This window comes from Tenrec ecaudatus, chromosome 2 (genome assembly GCF_050624435.1).
Source record: "Tenrec ecaudatus isolate mTenEca1 chromosome 2, mTenEca1.hap1, whole genome shotgun sequence".
Taxonomy (NCBI): Eukaryota; Metazoa; Chordata; class Mammalia; order Afrosoricida; family Tenrecidae; genus Tenrec; species Tenrec ecaudatus.
In genome coordinates, this window is record NC_134531.1 from 62,115,378 (window position 1) to 62,142,401 (window position 27,024).

The following is a 27,024-nucleotide window of genomic DNA, read 5'->3' on the forward strand; positions in this document are numbered from 1 at the left end:
AGAAGGCAGTGTTTTGAAATTGATTGTGGTAGCGATTGTACAAAACTGCTTGTTATGAATGAACTATAGAATGGTATGGTGAATGGACTAGGTCCTAATAAAATGTTGGGAAAATGTTAAGGGATCTTAGTTCTTGACCAAAAAAAAGGGGGGGGGTGGAGAGCAATGTGATTTACCATCCAACTTGGGGAGGAACTGCAGGTTATTGTTTGTTTGTTCTGTTTATCAGAAGTTTTATCCTGGTCATAGGATCAAACAGGTAAGCAAATAGGAAAAATAAGGTTGTTTGGGGCATTTGAGAAATAGCAAAGCAACCAGAAAATTCTTAGAAATGTGAAAAAAGGTTCTTCTCTTAGTAGCTGACATGTCTTATTGAAGCTTTGATACACAAATTGGTTTATAACTTTGAGATAGTCATATTTATACTCTTTACTAAAATCAAAAAAATAAACTCTTCAATTAAATGTCCCTGACATTAACCTTTAAATTCCGCTTTTAAATAAAAAGTAGTCACAACGTAAACATCAGTTTCTAACCTCTCACAACATACCGCATATTAGTTTTAACTCCTTGGAATAAAACATTTTTTATGCCAACAAAAATAAAGGGGGAACCGATACGATCTACATATAACCTCCTTCCTGGGGGAAGACCAACTCAAAAGTGGGTGAAGGGAGATGTCAGACAGTATAAGATATGACAAAATAATTTACAAATTATCAAGGGTTCATGAGGAAGGAGGGAGAGGGGAAGGAGGGGAAAAAATGAGGAGCTGATACCAAGAGCTCAAGTACAAAGCAAATGTTTTGAGAATGATGAGGGCAACAAATGTACAAATGTGCTTGACACAATGGATGTATATATGTATGGATTGTGATAACAGATGTATGAGTCCCCAACAAAATGATATTAAAAATAAGGTTCTGTACATATGATACATATTATGATCCTTGAGGTTTAATCTATCAAAAGTTTATTTTTTGAGCAGATCCTGAGCAAACAACTTTCACAAGATGATCACTATGGGGGAATCTATGATGAGCTGTAGTTTCCTCATTTTTTAAAAGGGGATATAATATTCATATAATGGTACTATCAGACAATGATGTTGTCGCCTACCTTTGCATATTTGTAAGACTACCAAGATCTAATCAACCAATCCAAAGATTAAGAACTGTGTCTCTAAGCAACGAACTCTTTGCATCATAACTTCCATAAAGTTCTTCCCTCTGAACCCAAGTTCCATAACGCTGTATGTATAAGATTAGCTCATGATAACAAGTTCTCAGGCATAAACAGCATCTGGTTTAAAATGAGACAAAATGTTATCAAATTCTCCATGTCTTTAATTAATGCTCCTACTTTCTTAGCAGCTGAGAGAGAAAAAGAAAGAGAGAGAGAGAGAGACTTTGTTCCTACCACAGTTTTGCTTTACTTGCTTTTCTGTCCTAGAGATCATCATGTGCATGCCAAAGAAAGAACTCTTGCCATCTGAATTTAGAGGCTTTCTAGGATACTCAAAGGTACTTTATTGGAATAAATTATGTTTACTCCATCCTAAGGCAGATCATTCATCTCCAGGCCCGGGATCTGAATAATCTTTGCTCTCTCGGTTGGTTATATTGCTGTTGAAAGTAGGTCGGCCAATGTGGCAGCTAGTCGCCTTTTTCTGATATATGTTTACATCTCTAGTGATTGAAGATTTTCTGTTTATAAGTTGCCTCTTTTATCTCTGTAGGCCACTTTTCTTGAAATTGTTTTAAGCCAGAGAGGAGCTGAAGGAAGCACTGCCTCTGTTCCGCTGGAGAGCTCTTCGAAACCTGTCAGTCCTATTAGTCCCATGGAGACAGCTCTGACTCACAGAGCCTCTGTGCTCTAGGGAACCAACACAGTTTGACTCTGTTATCCTTGCGAGTTGCCATTGTGGCAGCTACTGGGTCAGTCCATCTCCTTGAGGGTCGTTCATCTTGTTTTTGGTTTTCTAATTCAATGGTTTGAATATTTCATTATAATATCTTTTTAAAATAAATATTGGGAATTAAATGAGCATAAAAAACACTTGAAATGAGTTATTTTTGTGCTTTCTGGTTTTTATAACTGGTCTACACTGGTTTATATTCTAATTGTTCACCTAACCTTATTAAAAGGAGTCCTGTGTGTGCTAGAATCCAATCCAGCGAGGCTAGCAGTCCACATGGGAGGAGTACTGAGGAAGCCCCTTCATGAGCAGCTCTCCTTTCAGCATGCCGACCAGACCTTATGGATCTTAGAGCTGACTGCATTTTCCTCTTCACTCTGTGCACTCTGGAGCTCACAGCACAATGTCTGACCCACCTTCAGTACGTGGGCAAACCTGGTGGTGCAGAGGTAAGGCACTGGCCCTATTCCAGCCTTACACTATTTCTCTTTCCCACGAATTTTATAATGTACCCTACCGTTTTACTTTCTTCATTTATATGTATTCCTAGAAGCTAACAACTGGAATTATTCAATCTTACTTTAACGTCAACCAATGTCCCCTACGTTCTTTGTCATTGAATTCTCTTTTCTGTGCTTTAGTCTCGATAACAGAACTTCTTCGAATAGATTTTTAATATAGGAACTTATTCTCTGTAGGCTACATTCATTCCTGAAAATTTTCTTTCTGGGAAGTTTTGCACTAAAACTGTCAGATGAATGGAAAACAATGGGGTAAAAGCATTATAATTTGATCTGGTTTTTAATATTTTCTGTTTATCTGCTTTGCTTTATTATTGTTCTTGTTAGTGTTCAATTTTGGTTTCTTTCTTTTAATGTTGTTCTGTATACGCAATCTAGAATAAGCAAGTCTACAGAGACCATAACTAGATTAACGGCTCCTTGGGGGGTGAAAGGGAGCTTGGAGGGAAATGGGGAGCTAATAATGATGAGCATAAGAATGGAAAAAATGTTCTGACCTTGATTGTGGTGAGGACGGGACAACCCTTTTTGATGTGATTGAACAATATGTGTCAATAAAACTTTTGAAACAAAAACGCTCCCAGGGTCATCTGAATTAATTGTTTGTATTTCCCCCTCTTTGAGCCTCAAGAAAAGTTCTTGGAACACAAATGACAGAGTCTGAGATACTTAGGAAGTGTTTTCTATTTCTTGACTATCAAATTGACACAGACTCGTTGGAAAGTTTTTTGTAATACCTTCTTCCAGAGTTATTTAATAATATCTTTGTAGGTAAAAATATTTTCTAGTCAGGAGGCTAATCCGATAGGACAAAAGTCTACCCTCTTAAATCCCTTAAGTTAGGGTAGCACACACATAACAGAAACTAGGGTAACAGAGAAAAGGAACATTTAAGCAATTGTGCTTTTGGAGCAAAGGACCAAGACACTGTAGCCCTGGCTCGCTCCTTCAGCAACACTCACTCCAAGTGTTTGCATGATTCTTCTTACTTTAACTTCAGCCAACTCACCCGAAGTGCTACATCACTGAATTCGCTTTTCTATATAGTCTACCTAAGAGAACTTCTTCAAATAGATCTTTTAACATAGGAATTTTTTCTATATACGATACACACATTCCTGAAAAATCTCACCGTGGGAAATTTCACACTACAAATGTCAGGTAGATGGAAAAGAATAGGGTTAGACGCAGACAGCTAAAGTCAGAATACTAATAAAGCAATAACAAATTCAGTACACTTAGCAGAAACTGGAAGAGACAAGGATAAGTCCTAACAAAGAACTTGGGACCTTACCATTAAAAAAAAAGATGAAATGAGACAACAGCTTAGGGTTGAGTTTGCTGAGTTATAAAGACATGAGGCAACGTGTGAAAATCAGACCCATTAAGATATTGTCTAACAGGGAAACTCGTCAAACTGAGCAAAAGAAAGACCATCGAGTAGATGGGGATTATATACGGCATCCGTTTCCTCTGCTGCTCATTTGTGTCAGTACTGTTTGAGTTCACGTGCTACTTGATCTGTACTTGTTTGGTGCTAAGTTGCTTCTGAGGCCTAGCGACACCAGGAGAGAGAGCAACTGTCGCTTAGAGTTCACTGGTCCATCTTCTTACCAAAGCAGGCTGCCACAGCTTTCTCCCACAGCCAAAAACCTTAAACATGGCATCCCCAGGGTTCTTTGGCTATATTACATAGTGGCACAAATTCTCTTCAGTAGAATCACTATTTGGTTGTTGTGTTCTTGCTCCAACTCACAAGGACCCCAGGCCTAACAAAACCAAAAAAAGGCCCAGCCCTGTGCCAAGCTCAAAATTGCTGCTGGATTGAGCCCATTCATTGTCACAGCCATGATGCCAACCCAGCTCACGTCGGCTTCTGTTCCACTAACCGTCTGCTTTACAGAGTTAGCAGGATGGGCAACTTAGATGTCCTTTCTCTCCAAATAAATCTAGAAAACGTGTGACAAGTAAAAGCTTTAGTGTTGTCCATTCAGTTACAGCCTAGTTTTTGCAGCACAAGTTACCTCTAAGCAAGTGAGCCATGTGTACCATGTTGTGTGCTGTGTTATACAGACGCACAAAACACATTTGTGACACAGGGCATCCCCATGATAACTCCGACCCAGACCATAGCAGATTTTAAAAAAGAATGTTTCAGTTACCTGTTGTAAAACATTTAGTTGTCTAACATATCTGGAATTGAAGCTAGATCACAAAGAAAGGTGATAAAGATATGAAAATATATTTGAAAAAATAATAGCAAAAATATATCAAATATATTTTCTTTAAGAAAAAATTACCTTACAAAATCAAGAAGATCACAGAAGTCCAAAGGGAGCAGAGAAGACAACTAAACTATTGTTTTACATAGTCGTACAACAAGTACAACTATGTACACAACTATGTACAACAGAACAGAACACTGAACACAGTTGTTCCTGTGCCTCACTCTACTGATGCAGCCAATCCATCACATTGCCGGACTTCCTCTTTTTCACCACTTTAACATACATGATGTTCTTCTCCAGCGAATGGTCTGTCTTGACAATATGTTCTAAGTATGTAAGATGAAGTCTTGCCATCCTTGGCCCTAAGAAACACTCTGGCCTTCCTTATTCATATCAATACAGACCAGTTTCTCCTTTTAACAGCCTCTGGTACTTTTATTGTTCTTCTCCAAAACCACAAATTAAAGATTCTTTTTCAATCTTCTTCATTCCGTGTTCAACTTTCACATGCATGTGAGGCTACTTTAAACACCTTGTCCTTGAGTCAAGAGTCCTCGAAATTCAGATGGACTAGCCTCAAGGTCATAATTTGACTCTTGTGAATTTGTATTAATCTTCCTCAGCTTTATGCTGAACTTACAAATGATGATCTGGTCCACAGTCCAATGCTGGTCTAGCTTTAGCTGCTAATATTGAGCTTCTCCATCATGTTATCCCATAGATGTAGTCAATTTGATTTCTCTGTATTCCATCTGGGGAAGTCGATGTGTATAATGCCTTTTGTGTTGTTGGAAAAAATGGAGTTTGCTATCTACAAGTCATTGGTTTTGAAAAATTCTATCATGTGATCTCCAGCTTCATTTCTATCACCAAGTCCATATTTTACTACCCCTTCCTCTTTGTTTCCAACTTTTGCATTTCAATCACCAATAATTTTCTATGCATCTTGATTGCATGTTTGATCAATTACCCACTGAAGTCATTGGTAGAGTTCTTCAATTTCTTCATGATTAGCTTTTGTGGTTGGTGTATCCAGTTGAATAGTAGTTGTATTAATTGGATTTTCTTGATGGCCGATAGATATAATCCAATCACATATATTCCTCATCACGGATTTAGCAAGGTCCTTTCTAACAATGAATGTTGCCACGCCATTCCTCTTGATTGTGTTATTCCCAACATAGTAAATCATATGATTTTCTGATTCAAAATGGTCAATAACAGTCCATTTCAGCTCATGCACTCCATCTCATTTTGACCTCTTCCAGTATTCCAAAATTCATACCACACATTCCAAGTAACAATCATTAGAAGATTTTTGCAACAGTTTTTCTTTACCTTGAGTCATATCCCATCGGGAAATGAAGATCCCGAAGTCTCCATCCCAAAAGCTTTCCAGGACTCATGTCACCATGGTCACCTTCCTTCCAAGGAACCGTCTCCTCTTCAGTCATGTGTCAAGTGTCCTCAGACCTGAGGGGCCTATTCAGCAGCGTCTCCAACAACACTCTGCTTCATTAGTTTAGGCTTTCGGTATTAGGCAGTACTTCCAAACTACGCATAAAGTTTACAGTTGCTTCTCCCTCCAAAGTGGGGGGCCAAGTTTATCTTCCTTGTCTGTCCTTACCTTAGTGCACCACTTGTTTTTAATTCACCATTTGCCTGTCAGTTTGTCAAACTGTGGTGGCTTGTGTGTGTTGCTGTGATGCTGGGAGCGATGTCACTGGTATTTCAAGTGCCAGCAGGCTCACCCAGGGGGAACAGGTTTCAGCAGAGCTCCCAGACTAAGAACAGACCATGTAGGACAAAGAACCCAAACTGGGCATACCATTATCTTTCTATTTAGCTATTTGAACACAAACGGAGGCCTGGTGGTGTAGTGGGTCAAATATTGGGCTATTAAGCCCACCTGTCAGCCACTTCATGACAGAAAGATGAAGCCATCCTCACTTCTTTCAAGAAAAATCAGTTTGTCCTTTAGCAGTCCATGGTACTCTCAATGTTCTTCTCAAACACCACAATTAGAATGCATCAAGTCTTCTTCAGACTTCTTTGGTCAATGTTTAACTTTCACAGGCATTTGAGGTGATAGAAAATGCCATGGCTTGGATCAGGTCCATCTTAGTCCTCAAAGTAGCATCCTTACTTTTCAATACTCTTTAAAGGTTTTATGCATCACATTTACCAAATGCAACATGTTTTTTGATATCTTGACTGGTGCTTTGTGCTCCTGTGATCATTGATTATGGAGCCAAGCAAGACATAATCCTTGACAACTTCATCTTTTTCTCCATTGCTCTTGATGTTACCTAGTAGTTCAACTGTGAGGATTTGGGCTTTCTTTACATTCCACTGTAATCCCTACTTAAGGTTGCAATCCCTGATCTTCACCAGTAAGCGTTTCCAGTGTTCTTCACTTTCAACAACCTGGGTTGTGTTATCTGCATATCTCAAGTTGTTCATAAGCCATCCCCTAATCCTGATGTCACGTTCTTCTTCATATAAGTCAGCTTCTCTATTGATTTGCTCAGCATCTACATTGAACAAGTATGGTGACAGAATACAATCCTATATGCACACCTCTCCTGATTTTAAACCATGCAGTATTTTCTTGTTCTGTTTACAAAACTATGTCCTGATCCATGTTCAAGTTCCTCATGAGCACAGCAAAGTGTTCTGGAATTCCCATTCTTCTCAAGATTATACATAGCTTTTTATGGTCCACATAGTTGAATGTCTTTGCATAGGCAATAAACCATCTGTTTGGTATTCTCTGCTTTGAGCCAGGACAACAGCAATGATATTACTTGTTCCACATCCTCTTCTGCATCCAGTCTGAAATTCTGGAAGTTCTCTGTCAATGTACTGCTGCAACCATTATTGGATGATCTTAAACAAATATATATATATATGAAAACTTTATGCATATTTTTGTATGCTAATGTAAAAATATAGGAAGATGTAGGAATAGTCATGTGGACTTTCATTTGAATCACCGAAAATTAAGGCAGGAGAAGCATTTGAGAGCAGGAGAAAGATGAGGATTTCTATTCCCATAAAGAGTTACAGCCTTGGAAACCCTCAGGGGCAATTCTTCCCTGTCCTACAAGGTCACTATAAGTTGGCATCAACTCATGGCAGTGATTTTGGTTTGAAACATTTGAGAGGTGAAAGTGCAGGACAATCAGGAGTAACAAGAAACCAGAATGATGACCCATTTCTAGGCCATTGTTCAAGGGTTAAATAGCAGGCCTCACTGTAGAGGGTTTCAGAAGAAGCATTCTCTCTTTTTTTTAAAAAAAATATTTTATTGGGGGCTCATACAACTCTTATTACAATCATACATACATACATTGTGTCCATTTTTGTGTATTTGTTTCCTTCATCATTCTCAAAACATTTGCTTTCTAATTGAGCCCTTGATACCAGCTCCTCATTTTTACCATCTCTCTCTACTCCCCCTCCCCCATAAACCGTTGATAATTTATAAATTATCATTATTTTTTCATATCTTACACCGTTCAACATCACCCTTCACCCACTTCTCCACTGCCTGTCCTCCAGGGAGGAGGTTATATGTAGATCCTTGTAATCTTTTCCCCCTTTCTCCCTCACCTTCCCGCCACCCTCCCATTATCACCACTCTCACCACTGGTCTTTAGGGGTTCATCTATCCTGGATTCCCTGTGTTTCCAGTTCCTATCTGTACCAGTGTGCATCCTCTGTTAAGCCGAAATTGTAAGGTAGAATTGGGATCATGGTAGTGGTGGGGAGGAAGCATTCAAGAACTAGAGGAAAATTCTATTTTTCATCATTGCTATACTGCACCCTGACTGGGTTGACTCCTCCCCACTTCCCTTCTGCAAGGGGATGTCCAGTTTCCTGCAGATGTGCCTTGGGTCCCCACTCTGCACTCCCCCTTATTCATAATGCTATGATTTTTTTTCTTTGGTCTTTGATGCCTGATACCTGATGCCTTCCATGCCTTGTGATCTCACAGGCTGGTGTGCTTCTTCCATGTGGGCTTTGTTGTTTCTCAGTTATATGGCCACTTGTTTATCTTCCAGCCTATAGGACCGCAGACTCTATATCTTTTGATAGCCAGACACCATCAGCTTTCTTCACCACATTTGCTTATGCACCCAGCCTATCCCGACACGATCGCTGAAGACAAAGCAGGTGCAGAAGCACTCTCTTGAGAAGGGAACAGGTTTTTATCAGAACAAGAAGGTGACAAAAAAAATAATAAATAAATTTCAAGTCAAATAGAGGGATTTAAGGAGCCCTGGTAGCACCAGGGTTAAAGCACTTGACTGCTAACCAATAGTTCAGTGATTCAAATACACCAGCTGCTCCATGGGGAAAAGATGTAGCAGTCTCCATTTATAAAGGTCCACCGCCCTGACGCCCCCATAAGGCAGCTCTCCTCTGCCCTTCAGGTTCACTACGAGTTGGAATCAACTAAATGGCAATGGGTTTGTTTTTTGTTTTGGGATAGTGGAGCAGAGGTCACAGTCACCTGCCAACCCAAAGGCAGGTGATTCGATTCTACAAGCCTCTCTATGAAGGAGAAAGGTGTGGCAATCTAATTCTCCTATCTAAGGATTGTTCATTAGTGCCAAGCCACTTAAAAGATTTAATCTGTACAAGTCAACAATTCGAGTATTACAGTCTGAAGCTGGCCTACACTTGTATACTTTCCTTTTCTCGATAGCATTTTAAATTCTATACCACTGGCTAAATAACTGACAATATCAATAGAATTACTATATGTCCTCGAGAGAGGATTTATAATGTTCTATATCATTAAATGATACTGATGTTTCCAAAGGGAACCGGAGACATGTATATAAACCATAGGCATAAGAATGGATTTTGGGCTCATGTTTAATTCTAATCCCAATCCAAGAATAATTAGTTCTTATGACATGGTTGTACTCACCCTCAGGAAGAGACCACTGAAAATATGGGAGTCATAGCACAGTGTAGTATCCAGCTATCAAGAAGAATACCACTTGGGGTCTTAAAGGTTTGTCCTAAACTAAGCAGCCATCTACATGAGGTATCAGCTAAGTCCACATGAAAGAAGCACACTCACCTGGGTGATTCAAAGATTGTAAATAATGAAATCAATATCCAAAGGAGAGAATGGTATCAGAGTTTAAGTTGTACACCACCAGTTTACAGGAGACTATGGAAGACAATGGAAGCCCCAACTCCGCGTTCCGGGTCTCTGCATGAATTAAGGCTCAGTGACCCCCCCTCTGACCCTGGTCAAGGGGTGTGAACAGCCTGCTATCACCCAGAGAGCACTATCAAGTCAGTTATGGCGGCCGTAGTTGGGTTGTGGTAATTAGAAGCTCCCTTATGTCAACTACACACTCCTGGCTAGGGACAGAGTTCAACCTGTCAATCAAGTCATAGCCTGATGACACCTCCTTCATGTCACAAGCCTTTTGGTATGAGTGAGAGACACTGGGAATGGCTCCCTTTCTGCCAATTTGCCTTCCTGATTGCTGGGACGGTGCTGGGGACCCTGGGAGCTGTCAGCACCCTGCCATGCTCCCACAAATTTTGGATCCACGTGACTCTGCGCCCATTAGCCTGTGAGCATCCTGCTTCTCAGTTCACACTTTGGTATCACCAGCATGTGGCTGCAGGAGTCTGAAGAGGGACTTATGGACTCGCATCAGACTTACGGATTTGAGTTGGATTGGGCTGGGATGCCTTCGTGATATATAATTACTTCTTGATATAAAGCTCTTTCTTCTACACATATGAGAGTCACTGGGTTTGCTTGTCTACACACCCGGGCTAACACATTGGTTAAAATGACCTACTTTGTCATTTGATCTCTCTTTTGACACATTCTAAAGTTGTTTCAATTTTTAATATTTTCTGCTTTCTTTTTGATTGAGATTTTTCTGTTTTGTCTAATCATTGTTGTTCTTTTCTGTATATGAAATCCAAGATAGCTGGATCTACAGAGATGTGATTGGATTGCCTAGGGGCATGGCAGGAAAGAAGGAGCTAAAAACATTGAGTATGAGAAGATGTTCTGAAATTGATTGTGGTGATGAGTTGTACAAAATCTTCTTAGTGTGATTGAATAATCAAATTGGATGATACGTGAAGCATATGCCAATAAAACGACTTAGAAAAAGAAATAAAGATGATTTGTGGCCATTAAGTCCATTTCAACTCATAATGATTCTATAACACAGAGTAGAATTGTCCCATAGGATTTCCAGGGCTGTAAATCTTTACAGAAGCAGACTGCCACATTTTCCTTCTACTGAGCTGGCAGTGGGTTTAAACCAACAACCTTTTGGTTAGTAGCCCAGGGCTTTCATGAATGCACGAACAGGGCTCCTTCTCACACGAACTAAAACCTTAGAAACCCTATGGGGCAGTTCGACTCTCAGTCACTTGAGTTGGAATTGACTCATGGGAACTGGCTTTTGTTTTTTGGAGCTCACGAATCCCACAGGGCACAAAGGAGGAGTTCTAGTAGCCAGGGAGGCATGGGAAATAGAAGAAGGGGTATGGAGAGATGTTGGATAGGATGAGAAAAGATGAGGGATTATTTGGGAGTCTAAGACTTCTAATAGTGCTGAACTAAAATGGGATCAGGACACAAGATTCATATTAGGGGATCCAAGAAAGATAGCAACGGTGAGTTTTTTAGTGTTATACAGACACAGCCTGACTGTGTGTGCTCTCTCTTTGTACCTCTTGGAGGAGCGTGCACTTACACCTAGTCCCAGCGTGTCCCCTTGACCTTTGTTCATGGAATGGATGGAGCCCAAGTACGTCGTATTTTTAAAATGCATGTGACTCCTCACACACATGGATTTCTGATCAAATAGCTTGCAATTTTAAACATTTCCCTGCTCTAGGGGGAAAGTAAGTTGATTTTTCATAGCAGACTTTGGTTTTACTTACATCTGTGTTACAGGAGCGATACCGCTTCCTTTCCCCAAGGCAATATTTTCCACCTCCTGAAGGTCTGAAAAAAACATTTCATTTAACATGTGACTCTATCTATGCACATAAATAGTATATATTTCCCTTTACCAAAAAATGACTAAAGTTTACATTTAGAAAACATAAGCTCTGACATGTTTATTAACTATTAAAATAATCAGACCGGTGATTGCTAGCATTAATAATTATAGTTGTTGATAATAAAAATTAAGGTGATTTATTAAGTAACTTTAGAGATCTCTTCATTGTTATGATTGACTTACTTAAGAAAATTCAATTAAATTAATGTCTTTTTCTAATTATTTTAGTAACCCATTTACTACCGTGGAGGCGAGTCTGACTCAGGACAGAGTAGAACTGCCCCATAGGATTCCCAAGGCTGTACAGTTATGGAAGCAGACTGCCACATCTTTCTCCCACAGAACAAAAACACAAACAACACTTATTTATAATGAAAAGCCATTTGATTCTATTCCACAAAATCCTAATCTTGTGTTGTGTTCACCAAGTAGGAAATGGAAAATTTTCTTTTCCTCCAACTGGTAGCAAAAAGAAAACACTAAACTCTCTTGAATTCAGAGTAAATACTGCAGAAATGAATTTCTATCTCATTTCAAATATTGTTAGCTTTTTAAAAAACAACATCTAAAAATCAGATGGCTTTGCATAATATAAGTATTTTGGAAAACATGCATTTATGAGAAAGTAAGAAAAATGTCAAATATGTGATTTTCACAAATTAATCTTTAAAGTATGTAACATGAGAGAAGGCTCTATGCTTTATCTGGGCATAGTACTTTTGAATATAAACACTGACAAAGCAAATAATTTCATCTTTTTGAAAGATCCAGACCATTGCCTCATATATGGGATTGCTAGTGCTATGCTGTATGTTTGATGATTAATTTACAATTGAACTCGGGCAATTTCTTCTGAACTTGTTTTTTAAAGCGCAAACCTTGATTATCTTTTTGGTCCAATCGTATCAATGGGATAATTAAAAGTTCCATTAAAGTATGTATTTTAAGTGCCCAGGAAAACTGAGTCTAGGCCAGGAGAGCAAGCGGCCTATGGTGAACCAGCTCGATAGAAATGGGCTGATCAGACAAAAACGGGGGCGGCGGGGCTGGCTGCAGCATGATTGGGCTTCAGGCCCCATGTCACGTGAGTTGGGTAACAATGTGCTTCATTAGCAAGAAGGTAGTGACCAGTACAAATGGGAGGATGGGGATACTGAACCAATATAAAGGCAAAGCTTTTCAAGCTATAAAAAAGGTAGAAAAGAAGGCCAGATTACCTATCCTTGTAGGGTCCTGAGAGAAACAACAAAACCAAGAATCTTTTGCATAACCAGGGATGGGGGGAGGGGGGGCCAGGTGGGGAGAACCAAAGGGATATTATAATATCCTTCAGCATCCAAAATCAACCTAGAAAAAAGGGCCGTCAACCTATGCTTCTTTAGACAAAAATGGAAGTGCTTGACCTGCAGCAGCTAAGGGACTTTCGTCTAGGGGAGGACTGGGATGCTTAACTGGAGGACCTGTCCCCGCAACAGGCATTTGCTGGGAGGAAGATTCAATGCCCCTAGTAAAGAATACTGACGGAGCTGGGCCGTGGGCCAGGGGGGCTCTGGCTGGAGGGAAGAGTGGTGGGAGAGGCGCAGTCTCACCTGCATAAAGCAGTCATGGGGAGAAAAGTGGAGGCCGCTCGCAAGATGATTAATGGGGGCATGTGAATGGAAACTATTTTAACACATGGGCAGTATTCTTTTCATTGTGATTTGTGATGCGAATCAAGGCATTTCAATCCTTGAAGTGCTCTCATTGGTCCTTTTAATACTAATGTAGCAGTAATAATTTTATGTGACATGTGAAAAGACTTTAGCTCTCCAGGGAATAGTGGTAATGTAGCTAAGACCAGACTTGATTCATCCATAATTCAATAGATTTTGGAGAAGGAAATCTATCTGATTATTACTAGATTAAAAGTCTGGCTCTACCTGGGATAGATCCACAATGCTTTGCTTTTCTTTCTTCTTCTTCTTTTTTTGTCTTTGCCTGGTCTCTGTTTAGTTACATGGTAAAGGGAGAGGGAGGGAAAGAAAGGCTAACGAGGCTCCTCCACTTGCCCGCGCCTATTGCTTATTCTGAAGACAAGCGCTTGGCTCATGAGTGAAACGTTTTTACAGATAACATGTGAAACCACAGCTTTGAATCATTTCCAACTGTGTCTTTTTGTTGGCTCCGGCTTACTTTAGCTACTTACGCTGGACTGTCACAGTGTCTTAGGGATGAGGAGACGCCTCCCCCGCAGGTCCTGCTGCACTCTCCCCATAGTGACCAGGGACCCCAGCCCCCATCTATGTTCTGGGGCCAAGTGCCAAAAGGAACACAATCGCCCTGATAGCACCACTGTAAGATTTCACAGAAAACACAAGAGTTAGCTTTCGGGCAGAGAGGGCTACCAGGATAGAAATACATAAAGGTCAGGCAATGGCCAATTATAGGCATTAGCAATCTCCCAATAGATAGCAGACAGATCCTTCTTCAGCTGTGTTTAGACACTGGTAAAGGTGCATGTGATATGCAAGTTCTCTTTAGCCAGACCACGAGTTAGAGATCTCTAACACGGACCAAAAGTTTTCAAAGACCAACCTTGCTTCTTTTTCTTTGGTTCTCCTCCTCCAGGGTTTTAGTGTTTCTCATTATAAAGGTAACTAAGACCTCAAAAATCTTTTTCAGATATTTAAGCAGTTCACATTTTTTTCTTTATATTCCACTATTATTAGACTCATGGAATGATAACGCAATATGGAAAGTTCCCCAGTAAGGAATTTTTATGATGGTAATTGCTTTTTCTTTTAAAAAAAAAGAAAGAAAGAAAAGAAAAGACTGGTTGAGACTACAATAGTAAAAGAATGTGTTGAGGCATTTCATCTCCCCGAGCTCTGCAGACATAATAAAAGTAATGCCAAGACACAAGGGACTGGGTACAAAAAAACCCTTATATACACTGACAAGCCATGTGTATGGCCCCTGCAGGAACATGTGTACTGGAATTGTGCTCAGCTTGACTCTGCAATAAACCACACGTACTGTGCATAAGTGGAAAGCCAGGAATAATTTGCAGAGACACTGCCATTGCATAATCAGCTCATAACTCAAGCATGATAAATCTTATTCACAGAATATGGCAAAATGAGTCTTAAAAGAAAAAAATGGGGAGGGGGTAGCATGTGCAGACTTTTATTGGTGCCATTTTCTGAATTATAACTTCAACAAATGTTATACTAGGATGCTATGAAGCCATGTTTAGAGCAATAACAACAGGTAGCATGGTTATTAGAATTGAAAGTGTCATCTATGTTAGGTTGTGAAATAAAATTTCAACTTTATATTAAAATGCATAGAGATTATCGTGTGACGCTTGACAAGCGGCCCGTTTGTTATACTAGTTCTACCATCAACTTTGTTGGTTCTGCTCTTAAGATAGACCCTGAATTCATTGACTTTTCACCACCACCGTTACCATCCTAGACAAAGCGGGTCACGTGGAAGCGTTTCTCACTTGGCTACCCTGCCTCCGCTTCTTTCTACCACCCATTCTCCAGAAGGCTTTCAGAGATTTGTTTTTAATATCTTATTCCAGCATGTTTGCTTGTTAGAACGCAATGGTTTCCGACTGCCCTTAACTGTGGGCATTTATGGCCTTTGTGAGCTAGCCCGCTTCAGCCTTATTTTCCCCGGGACCTGACGACTTCCGACTCGCCAGCAGCCTTCTTCCAGTTTTGAATACATACGCTTACCCCTTCCCTAACGTACTTCTATTTGCTGACACTTCTGGGAATACTCCTCATATGGTTCCTTACGTCATGGGTCTGAACAGACTCCACAGCCACAAACAACAGCTCCTCCGTCTCAGGTGCAGTGCCACTATCAGAGAATGCTGGACAACAATGTTCTGAAGAAGTCCTAACGGTGACTTCCGCCCACTGAGCTCCCTCACACCACGCAATGCGACAGGTCACGACTTCTCTTATTTCAAAAGTATATCTTTATTGTTTGTTTCTCATTATCATTAGAATACAAAAGCACGTAGACTAAAACCATTCCTGTGCTATTCAATATAACAGCCGTGAACCACACATTTATTTAAATTGAAGTGTAATCCAATTTTAGCTTCTTGGACCCACTAGCCACATTTCTGGGTTCCACTGATAATCAAATGAGTGTAAGTAGAGTCACCCAGAGGCACCTCAGAAGAGAGGCCTGACCATCTGCCTCCACGAAGTCACATCTAGATATCCCTGTAGAGTGAAAATTCACTCTGCCCAAAAAAGAAAATGGGCTCACCAGGACTTTGGATTGACTTGCACCACCAGTTTCTTGTTTGCTGTTTTGATAGTCAGAAGTGGCTCGTGGCCACCAGGTTTGACAGAACAGACGTAGAACATCCTTGTCATCAAAGGAATGTTCTGTTTGAACAGTGAATGCCTCGATTGCCGTAGACAGGCAACATAAATGCATAGACCGAAGGAAGACACTAGCTAAATTATGCAATGCTCCTGTTCGGGTTAGTACATGGGAGGAAGGAACTGGATATATCAGAGGATGAAAAGACCCAAATCTATCTGCCTTTCCTAGGTCGCTAGCATGTCATTAGTACTCAGTGAATATGTTGGTAGCTAAGACAACACAAATGACTTCTTAGGAGGATCTTCAACAAGTATCTATTGTCTCCTAAAACTTAGAGAAGCCGGGGTAAATTTAGGGAAGCCGGGGTCAAATTTTAGTTGGTTATTTACCAAGAACACTCTATTCCTAAGCTGAATAACTGTTCATATACAAAGACTATTAAGCTACATAATAAGTTGTGGACAATGAAGATCATCATGAAGACAGGGATAATCCTGTATCTAAAATGATGAGACAAGTGGTTGGCTGGGTCAGTAATATAATAAACACTCTAGGAGCACCGTTGCTGGTGATACGCCTGAGAGAGAGAGAAAGAGAGAGAGAGAGAGAGAGAGAGAGAGAGAGAGAGAGAGAGAGAGAGAGAGAGAGAGAGAGAGAGAATGTTCCAGCAGCCAGTCTTAGATTTACCTTCTTACTGGTCTTGAAGACCAACTACATTTATAATGTCTTTTTTTCTTTTAAGAAAACTGTTATAATAGACTTATCACTACATAAAATGGCCCTGGTGGCACTGAGTGACTAAACCACGAGGTCAGCAGTTCGAGATGACCAGTTGCTCCTCTGAAGAAAGAGGCACTTGAAAATGAGGGCCACTGTGCGTCGGAATCGACTTGATTGCAGTGGGTTTGGGGCGGTGCGTACACAAAAATCTCCACAGTGAGCCAACAAAACACCAGCTTTACATCTGTTTCACTACCTGGAGTTGCACAGAAGAAATTATATATGCCTGTGTCTATTTTCCTATGTGAGTAATGGAGTAAGGCAGTGCTGCCAAGTAATTAATGATTTTTTTCATTGATTTCAATTAATGGTAACACATGCTCCCGAAAAATTCCAAAGTCGTTAATCTTAAATTCTGCCCCTTTCTCAAGTGGGAAACTTAAAATTACTTATTTTAAATAACATTAAAACTTGATTTATGTAATTTTATATTTGTTTTTTTGCTTCATCTAAAGCTGAGGGGAATGTCAGCATTCCTGTGGTCTACACAATTCATCTTTTCAATATGGAGATATCATAAACTAAAGATACCAGAAATATTGCTGATTTGCTCAAACTGACTCACTAAAAGGAAAGAAATTATCTGTGCAAAAATATACCCCAAAAAATCACTGGGGGAAAGTAAATGAATGGTACAGGATTGTCTATTTGAAGACATTAAAGAATATTCCAATAAACTTCAATGGATTGTTTGTGTAACATAAAATACAAAGTACCTCTAGAGATTAAAAAAAAAATAGCCGCAAGTATATGCTATTTCAAACTTCTTTGACTCTCCCCAGGATTTCTGGAGAAAATATTTCATTCTTTGTCTTTTTCAGGGAAAAAACGAATTTGTGCAGGTCACATGATTCCTGACTAATGTGGGTTTCCAGGTATTTAATAATAGAACTGTACATTTGACTATACAAGTCTCATCATCCTGCCTCTAAGGAGAATTCTGGCTCTAGTTGTTTCCAAGACAGATTTGCTTGTTCGTCTGGCAATCCATGGTAATCTTCATATTCCTCGCCAGGGCCACCATTCAAATGCATCGATTCTTCAATCTTCCTTACTCATGGTCCGACTTTGACAGACATATGAGGCTATAGAATATACATCGGCTTGGGTCAGACACACCTTAGTCCTCAAAGGAGCATCCTTGTTTTTCAACACTTTAAAGAGGTTTTATGCAACAGATTTACCAAATAGAGGACATCATTTGATCTCTTGATTGTCCCTTCTCTCCTAGATTGATTATTCCCCTCCTCCGCCTCCTCCTCTTCCTTCTTTTTTATTCTCTTATCTCCAGGTAGGAAGAGATCAATCGGTGGTTCTTAAATGGCTGCTTACAAGCTTTGAATATCCAAGATGCAACTCACCAGACTAGGAAATAGACCATTACCTATATGTCCTGTGCTTTGCCAATCGATCTAAATATTTCGAGAGAAACACTTGGCCCTTCAGGTCACGGGGTTCAGTCGCAATGCCTATACAGCTCGTTATAGCTGTGTCCTCCCAAACCATCTCACTGTCACCGAGCCAATGCTGGGGGTTTCTGAGACTGTACCTGTGTCAGGGAGTAGCAATCCCAGCCTGTCTCCCACAAAACTGCTGGTGGTTTCGAACAGCCGAGCATGCTAACAACAGCCCGATGCAAAACCACTACACCACCTGGGCTCCTAGATACAGGGACTTGAAAAACTTTGTGGAAAATTTCATTGAAATATAACAGAAGTTTTCCCTGAACTGTTTGATATCACCTCATATACTAGTACCCATGCAGCAATGACAAATATGTATGTAGACCCCTCAGGGACGACAGGGAGAGTAGCGATACCAAGAGGATTAGGAAAGGGTGGGGGAGAAAGGAGGACTCAATCACAAGGATCAACTACAACCCCCTCCCAGGGGGACAAATAACAGAAAAGTGGGTGAGGGGCGATGGAGGATGACGTAAATATGGAAAAATTAATCTATAACTTATCAAGGTTTCATGAGGGAGGGTGGGCAGGAGGAAGAAATGGGGAGCTGGTATCAGGGGCTCAAATGGGAAGAGAATGCTTTGAAAATGATTATGGTGACAGCATATGTGCAAATGTGCTTGACACGCTGAATGCATGTATGGATTGTGATAAGAGATGTAAGAGCCCCCAATAAAAGCATTTTTTTAAAAAGATTGTGCAACTCTCCTTGGTATGGCTGAACTACTGAATTGTATATGTGGACAAAGTGCTTATAAAACTTTTTTTAAAAGAAGAAAATTATGTATGTAGAAATAGCTACTACTATATTTTATTTGGACACAGGTATACATATTTTCTACAACCTTTCTTGCCTATGTAGCATAGGAAACTTCTTGAAAATCATGTTACACCTACTTCTTAATTCCAGCAGGTTATCTTGATGTAAAATACAATGTTAAGATGATAAACTTCTATAGGTGAATTTTTAATTTAAGAAGCCCTCATACATTTTCAGATAGATCAAATGACTTGAACTAACTTTCTAGAAGAGTACATTAACCAATATGTGAGGTTTTAAATAGAAATAAGTACTAAGTCAAATAATTTGATTACACCAAATAAAGCAACTCAAAGTATAGAAATTTGACAAATACATCAATATGAGAATTTGGAATGATACAGCTTCTAATTTTATCCTTTTTATACCTGAAATTACCAAATCAATAAAATCTCTATTAAAGTGGGGAAGTTCAATATTGGATTCAAACCCATTTTTAATCTTTACTTTCAAAGCATACATTCAATTTAGTTTTCATTCAGATTGTTGTAAACAACATTGTTAATTCAACTAAAGTTATTCAGATAAATGTGGCCTTCCTTTTGCTAATTCAGAAAGAATGAAAAAATAAAACAATTCATATTCTACTTGAAAAGAATAAAGTCTCATAGCATTCATTCTTGCTTTTCGTAGTCCTTCTAAATAAAGTATATAGGTGTTAAGCTCTATTTTTAAAGTTTTAAAATTTTTATAAAGAATCAATATTTGTTAGTTGACATGTCTTTTTATTAGCTGGCTGCATCTCATCATCTACTAACCAATGGAGAATTTTCTCTAAGGAAGACACAAACCAAGCAATCTAATTTTGCAACTTTATCAGAATTCCAAAAAGGAATGTTCATGCTAAGTAGATATGGTATTTTTAAGTAAAACCATTTAAAATATTTTTTCAGCTAGACCATTTCAGGATGGAATTATGGTGGCTCTTGTATGGCAGCCAGCATTGGGTCCAGCCAGCACCTGGAATGAGAGACCCCCTAAGGAAATTCTAAAATTCGAACGGAAGTGATATTGGTGACTCAACACAGAACATTCTTCCCAGGTCAGAGGCGCTGCGGGATGGAGCACAAAGCTATTCAAAGCTTTATCTTTCTGCTTCGCAGGTGCGGGGGTGCTGTGGCTACATTTCAGGCCAAGTTTTAAATCAGAATTTGTCATCCCATACTATTTAAACTTCGAGAGCAATTGGAAGAGCTATTCTTTCTTCACTTCCTGTGTTTATAGCTCGAGACTCAGTCAAAACATATTATATTCTACCCTAAATGAATTAAGATATAAGACCACAAATGTCCTAGTATCTACTCAGTGCTGTAGAAGGGCATAAGGTAATCCTTTTCTAACGCAGTTCTATTTTCCATGTAGAGATATTAGACATCAATGTCACTTATGTTTGAGTCCAAAGGCTGGGCTACATCTCTACCTGGGTCTTGTAGAAACATGAAATCGATCTCTTGACACCTGCAACAATATTAAAGCCTCCTTTGTGGTCACCTTCGGGGCTAGCCAGTGTTGCGTTCTGATTGCCCTGGACATCTTGTTCAGTAGCAATGCCAACACTACTACTGGAGTTTGTACAAACTAAACCCTTGTTTACTAGTTACTTGTTTACTAGTTATGGCACCTCTCGGACTTATGTCTAATGGGCCACTGCTGGGGCCATACCCAACGAGAGTTCTTTGGCTATGAGAGGACGTTGATTGATTTGTAGGAGGCTGGCCCATGGACGTGCAGCGCCGGCGCACCTTGCGGGCTCGTCGAATGTCCTTCTTTGCTTAACGCTACTGTCCCTGAGCACACCCATTCAGGCCAGATGGTTCGTATTCTGTCCGTGAATGGCTTATTCAGGCAAGCGTCCAATGACTGTAGCAGCGATGTCAGACCCCCACAGGACTCACGCAAAGATCAGTTTTTCATTTTTGGGGACCATATTTCTTACTCCATCTGCGAAATGTGCATGGAAGAGTTCCCATACTTACATGGAACATTTGTGGAACTGAGCCCCTGGGCAGGGCTCCCATATCTTTTGCAGCCAGAGTTTGACGAGATCATCATAGACGCAGTCCTCTGAATAAGCCTGTGCTGTCACTGGAGCACACCCTCCCTTCTCTTCAGTCCTGCCTCTCCTCCCTCTTTTCTTTCTTTCTTTAAAAAATTTATGCAGAAAACCATGAGCAGCTTCAGTTTTATTCCGCTAGCTAGACCAAATATAGGTTCTTTCTTCTTTCTGCAGAAAGTACTTTTAAAACCCAACAGCTCAGAGGTCATGGGTATTCCGTTTATATTTCTGAAACACACTAACTCATACTTCATCTCTGAGGTGCTCGGGACTTCCAGCTGAGACAGTCTGGCAGAGGGCTTCCTGCCCAGCCTCATCTAAGGGTTGCAAATACTCAGGATGCTGCTCGAGTGATTACATTGTGCCTTCCCTTTGGAGAAACACAAACCAAAAAAGCCCTCACTGAGCTGCTACTCTGGCCGTTCTCACAGTGTCTCTGGACTATGTGGAACAGGTTTGCACTCATGTGACAGTGGAACCTCTTGGAATTGCCGTATCATCAGATATTCTTAGGTAAGTGTTCCAGCCATGGGGCGTTGTGGTAGTTTGGGTGAAAAATCCATTGGATATTCCAGGGTCGCATTAAATAGTATCGCCACCTCGTTCAGGCTTAGTGACCCATCTTACTCTTGTGACAAGGAAAATCGTTTTTTCTCTGCGAGTTTTCTCGAGTTGAGCGAAAACAAAATCAGAGGCAATGCAGAGGTGCAACCATTTCAACCCTGGTATCAGAAACACCTAGCTGGAAGCTGCCACGACAGTACTCTGTGGTCTTGGGCTCCACGGTCTTCCCTTCTTCTTCTGTCAAATAGAGTTGATATTGAACCATCTCAGAGGATCTTTAGTAATAGTAAGCAGGACAATGGTTTTGAAGTGCCTAGCAACAAAGGCCTGGCACACAGTAAACCAAAGCAAGTGCCATCGAGTCGATTCCAAACCACAGTGACCCAAATACAGTGTTCCTGAGCTACAAACCTTCACAGGAATAAGAATCTTCTATTTGCCGTCGAGAGCTAGTGCTTTGAACTACTGACCTTGCCGTTTGCAGACCAGTGCTTACCCAATAGTGCCACCAGCAGTTCACACAGTGCTTCTAAAATACTCATTATCGTCACAATCATCATGGTTATTAGAGATGCCAGCCACCTTTAGATTCAATGCTTATTAGAGATGCCAGCCACCTTTAGATTCAATGCTTATTAGAGATGCCAACCACCTTTAGATTCAAGGATACACACTGACCAATGTCGACCAGTCTGATTGAAAATTCCATTTTAATTTTGTCACTAGCTATTTGCATCGCTGGTTTGATTTGAGTCAAAATTTCCAAATAGATATAGCTTTCGGGGAGTGGGGGGGGGGAGAAATCTACATTTGGCAACATTAAATGTGCTTTTCACTTAAGGGAAAAATTATTAAAATCCATGAAAATAATATTTATACAGGTGAAAATATGATCGATACAACCAGTACAAGAAAAGTGCTCAAATCTGCTTTCTTTTTTGTCCCTTACAAATGCAAATTGAGTTCTTTGCAAGTCTCCTCAGACATTCAAAATGACTAAGAAGCATCTTTTGAATGTCTCACCCTAGCACTCTGTTTCTTTCTTTCCCAGAAGTCTGAATTCTATATTTGTTTGGGAGAGCTATGGGGCATTCCTTGATCCATTCATCCCTTCATTGAATCGTTTTTACAATTTTTTGTGCCGTTCTCAAAACTCTGTACACAACTTCCCTGTCTCTGGAAGAACGGCTTCGGTGTGCCTTGTACGTTGATTTTAGAGAGTGGCCTGCCATACACTGGCTTTACTATACTCCACTACTGTGTTTGAATCTAAATGGCCCTTTGGCACAGAAATGTGACACTTCCAAGCTTCTTCCATCGTTTTCCACAGAGCCCAGATTGCTCTGCGGAGCCTCGTCAACAGCTGACAAGGGTCCAGGAAAAGGCGGAGGAGTCGGCAGGAGGCTCTTTAACCAGAGCGTTTCCATCCCTGTCAAGGGTACATATTGGAATTCTGTGGTTTTCATTGGAAGCAATGTTCCCTCCATTGCCTATTTGTCTTAGGTACATTTAAATGTAATATCCTTAGCTTAATATTATTTGACAATAAAAACTGTCATTTCTAAGAAACAAGTCGCCTTCATCACATCCATGGCCATAATGATAAGATAGAATATTTGGGGACCTTGCTTTTAAGCACAAATTATTAAATATTTAAGTATGTGGATCATATAAATGAATGGTTCAATTCTGCATTCTTGGATAGCCATTCCTGGTGCGGCTCACTTATTTGAACTGATTTAATAAGGTTTAGGATGCTTACAAGAGGACCTTGGGGTGTTTAAAAGAATTATTTTTTTTTTCATGCTTGGGGCTACAAAATAAAGTAAAATAAAAGATTTGTGATCGGCAACCACAGTGCACGGACGACATCAACTAGAATAATCATCAATCAATGACAAACAGAAGAAGAGGTTCTCGCTGTGACTTTCCCCCTTACTGTTGCGTGTTCTTTCTAAATCCTCATTGATGTAAATTGCTACTTGTCACTGACAAGAGTTCTTGGTTCCAAAATAAATCTAGGCTGTTGCTTCAAGAATGTGGTTCTCAATATTTTCTATTACCTTGGTGGAAAAGAACAAGAAGAAGGAATTTTTTGGTAGTGTGTGAAGGTCTTTTTATTTTTATTGGCTACTTACAACATCTTTTTTTAAAAACCCACGTTAATCCTTTTTAAATGACCCTATCAATTTATGCATTTAGCATAATTTACCAACATTTCCAAACTCAGCATGGAAAAGTCATCAACACGGCACTAGGTCATGGGTCCTGAATGAAGTCGTCAGCAAAGATGAATAAATGGTGACAGCTGCCCCAAAGCTTGCGCTCTTTTTATTTAAACATCAGATCGCAAACTGAAACTCAGCGTAATCTTTGCTGAAGCAGCCCAGGCAGCATGGAAGAAGCCAGAACAGAGGATCCACAGCTGCTGCCGTGCATTCAGTCTACATTCAGAATGTACGCATACAGCAAGTCCAAGAGAATCTTAGGAATCGTGTACAGTCATTCCGACCTCGTTGAGTAATTCTTGATTATATTTTTGAAAATTAAAATAGCGAACTAAAACGAATTCCTATGCTCAATAACTTGTTTTATTCTTCTTCTATTATGGCTACCATGCTCGTAGAATGGACACATCATGAAGATGACCCTGACTGAGCCGGGCTTCATCCTGTGGTATGTAAGGGAGCCGTGACTCAGAATTGACCCAATACAAACTCACAGTAGTCCCTGCCCCCCATTGCAATTTAAACATGGACTCGACTTAAAGTATACTTACAACATCTCATTTGAACTCATGTTATTTCCTCACAATTGTTTTTCGGGAAAAAGTAAATTACATGATTAAACAGACAATGCTGCATGCCTATATGATTGTTGTTGGTTTTGTTCCACAAATACAATTCATACACCTACCTACAGAGAAGTGAAACTAACTCAGAAGATAGTTATTCACAGTCATTTCCTAAACAATGCATTTTTACGGACACTACAATATGAACAGATCCTTCAGGCTAGATTTCCCCCTCTCCCCCCAGTTTTTAAGTACATTTAAAATGAATAAACATGATTTCCTAGTTGTTGAATATTAGCACGAAACTTCATCAATTCCCCCCCACATCTCAAAGAGCTACAACCCCCCTTTTGGCACTTACCCCCTTTTCGATACTCCCCGTTTGACAGAGTGTCCCCTCAGCTGCTGGGATACTGTTGGTGACACAGCGGTTGCTTTTGCTGAGACACCAGAGCTCTCTACACACTTCCTAGGAAAGAAGGCGAAAGCAAGTTGATCAGAAATGGAGACTAAACTCCCAAGCAGGTCTTCTGCAAAATTTAGCCCCTGCTCCTTATCTAGAGGCTCACCGACACGTCAGAGATGTGCTGTTGGCACATCGAGGGTAAATTTGGAGATGGTTGATATGGCAGATGGGTTACACATTTGAAAATATTTTTGAACATTCGTCATGGTCATTATTATTTTAGGGAATAAAGTAGGATTATCTCACCTTGGGATTCAAATGGTAAAGTATATTTTGAACCAGACAAGCATACAAGGGGCTTTCAAAAAGGTCACAGAAAAATGAAGTGAACAGATCGTGGAATTTTTCCATGTACTCTTTGAAACCCCCCTCATATGGTCAACTGTGACAGCGATGACACTTAGAAAGGAAGAGTGTCATATTCATCTTCAGAAAGAACAGTTCAAGCTCTATCCTAAAGTACAGTTTTGTTAGTGACAAGATAATATCTATATGCATACAAGGAAGACCAATTAATACTGCTATATGCAAGTTTATGCACCAAAGATTAATGCCAAAGATGAATAAGTTGAAGATTTTCAACTTCTGCAATCAATATGTGTTGCCAATTACTGGTGTTTGCAGTGGAAAAGTAGGAAACAAAGAAAGATTGGTAGTAGGAAAATATGGCCTTGGCTCTACAAACCATACCAGAAATTTTAGGATACAATTTTGCAAGATCAATGACTTACTCATTGCAAATACTTTTTTAAACAATGTAAACAGTGACTACACACAGGGGCTTCACAAGATAAAATACAGAGGAATCAAATTGAAAATATCTGTGGAATGAGACAAGGGGGAAACTGAATACCATCAGTCAGAACAAGGCCAGTGGCCAGCTACAGAAAAGATCATCAATTGCTCACACGCAAGTTCAAGTTGAAGCTGACGACAATTACAATAGTCTATCAGAACAAAATATGACCTTGAGTACATCTCACCTTAATTTAGAGACCATTTCAAAGATAGACTTCCCACATTGAATATGAATAACTAAAGACCAGCTGAGTTGTAGAAAACATGGAGGATATAATGCATGAAGTAAAAGGTTATTGGAAAGACAGGAGGATGGGGGAGACCAAACCGAGTGCAAAAAGAAACAGAAAATTGCTAGAGTTGCTAAAGTAAAGGAGGGAAATTATCTCAAAGGGAGGATCAAGAAGACAAAGTAACACATTGGAAATGTGCTAAAAGATATTGAGTCAAAAATCAAAAGGGAAGAACAGTTCCCAAACTGACAAATCTGAAAGAAAAAAAAATTGAGCTTTGAGCTGTAACATTGAAGGATTCTAAGCACAAAACATTGAAGGATGCAGCAAACATCGAAAGAGTATAGGAATAGGTAGGCGCTGTATCAGAGAATTGATAACCTTTCAAGCATTTCAGAAGTGATCAAGGAGCGATGGCATCGAAGGAAGAAGTCCACACTGACCTGAGATATTCGTGATAAATGTGACTCCCTAAATTGGCAGAATGTCAATGACGATGTTTCAACTAACAGAGGCAACACTGGAAACACTCATTCCTCGGTGCCAAGAAATCTGTAAGACAGATCCCTGGACCACTAACTGGAGGAGAAGCATAGCCATGCTCGTTGTAAAGGACAATGATCCAACATAAAGTAGAAACTATAACAGACTGCAATTAATATCACAAGTAAGGGAAATTTCACTACAAAAAAATCTGAGAGCAGCAGCCCAATCGACAGGAACTGCAGAAGTTCAAGCCTGATTCGGAATTGGACATGGATTTGGGGAATGGAAAAAGTGATACCCGTGGTGATGTTAAAGAGATCTTGGCTAAAACAGAAATACCAGAAATGTGTTTCCCGAAGCTTTATTAACTATGCAAAGGTATTCTACTGTGGATAATAACAAACTATGCATTAATACTGAGAAGTATGGGAATTCCAGAACACCGAATTGTGTCCAAGCAGAAACTGTAATCTAGACCAAGAGGGGGTTCTTGGA

General features: G+C 39.9%; 1 protein-coding gene across 3 annotated transcripts in view; it reads right to left on the reverse strand.

Annotated features, from left to right (window-relative positions):
- The window catches only part of ADAMTS6 (ADAM metallopeptidase with thrombospondin type 1 motif 6), a 308,640-nt gene that overhangs the window by 97,924 nt on the left and 183,692 nt on the right, over positions 1-27,024 (reverse strand). For 2 of the 3 annotated variants that reach the window (XR_012782832.1, XM_075541084.1), the window contains exons 12-14: positions 24,908-25,015; positions 13,920-14,065; positions 11,613-11,676 (exon numbers count right to left, since the gene is read on the reverse strand). Coding sequence is in view for 2 of the 3 variants with exons in the window: in XM_075541084.1 (XP_075397199.1) it covers positions 11,613-11,676; positions 13,920-14,065; positions 24,908-25,015 (318 nt within the window). In the remaining variant the exon portion in view is untranslated. The remainder of the gene's footprint in view (positions 1-11,612; positions 11,677-13,919; positions 14,066-24,907; positions 25,016-27,024) is intronic. The other variant, XM_075541085.1, reaches the window with a different exon arrangement.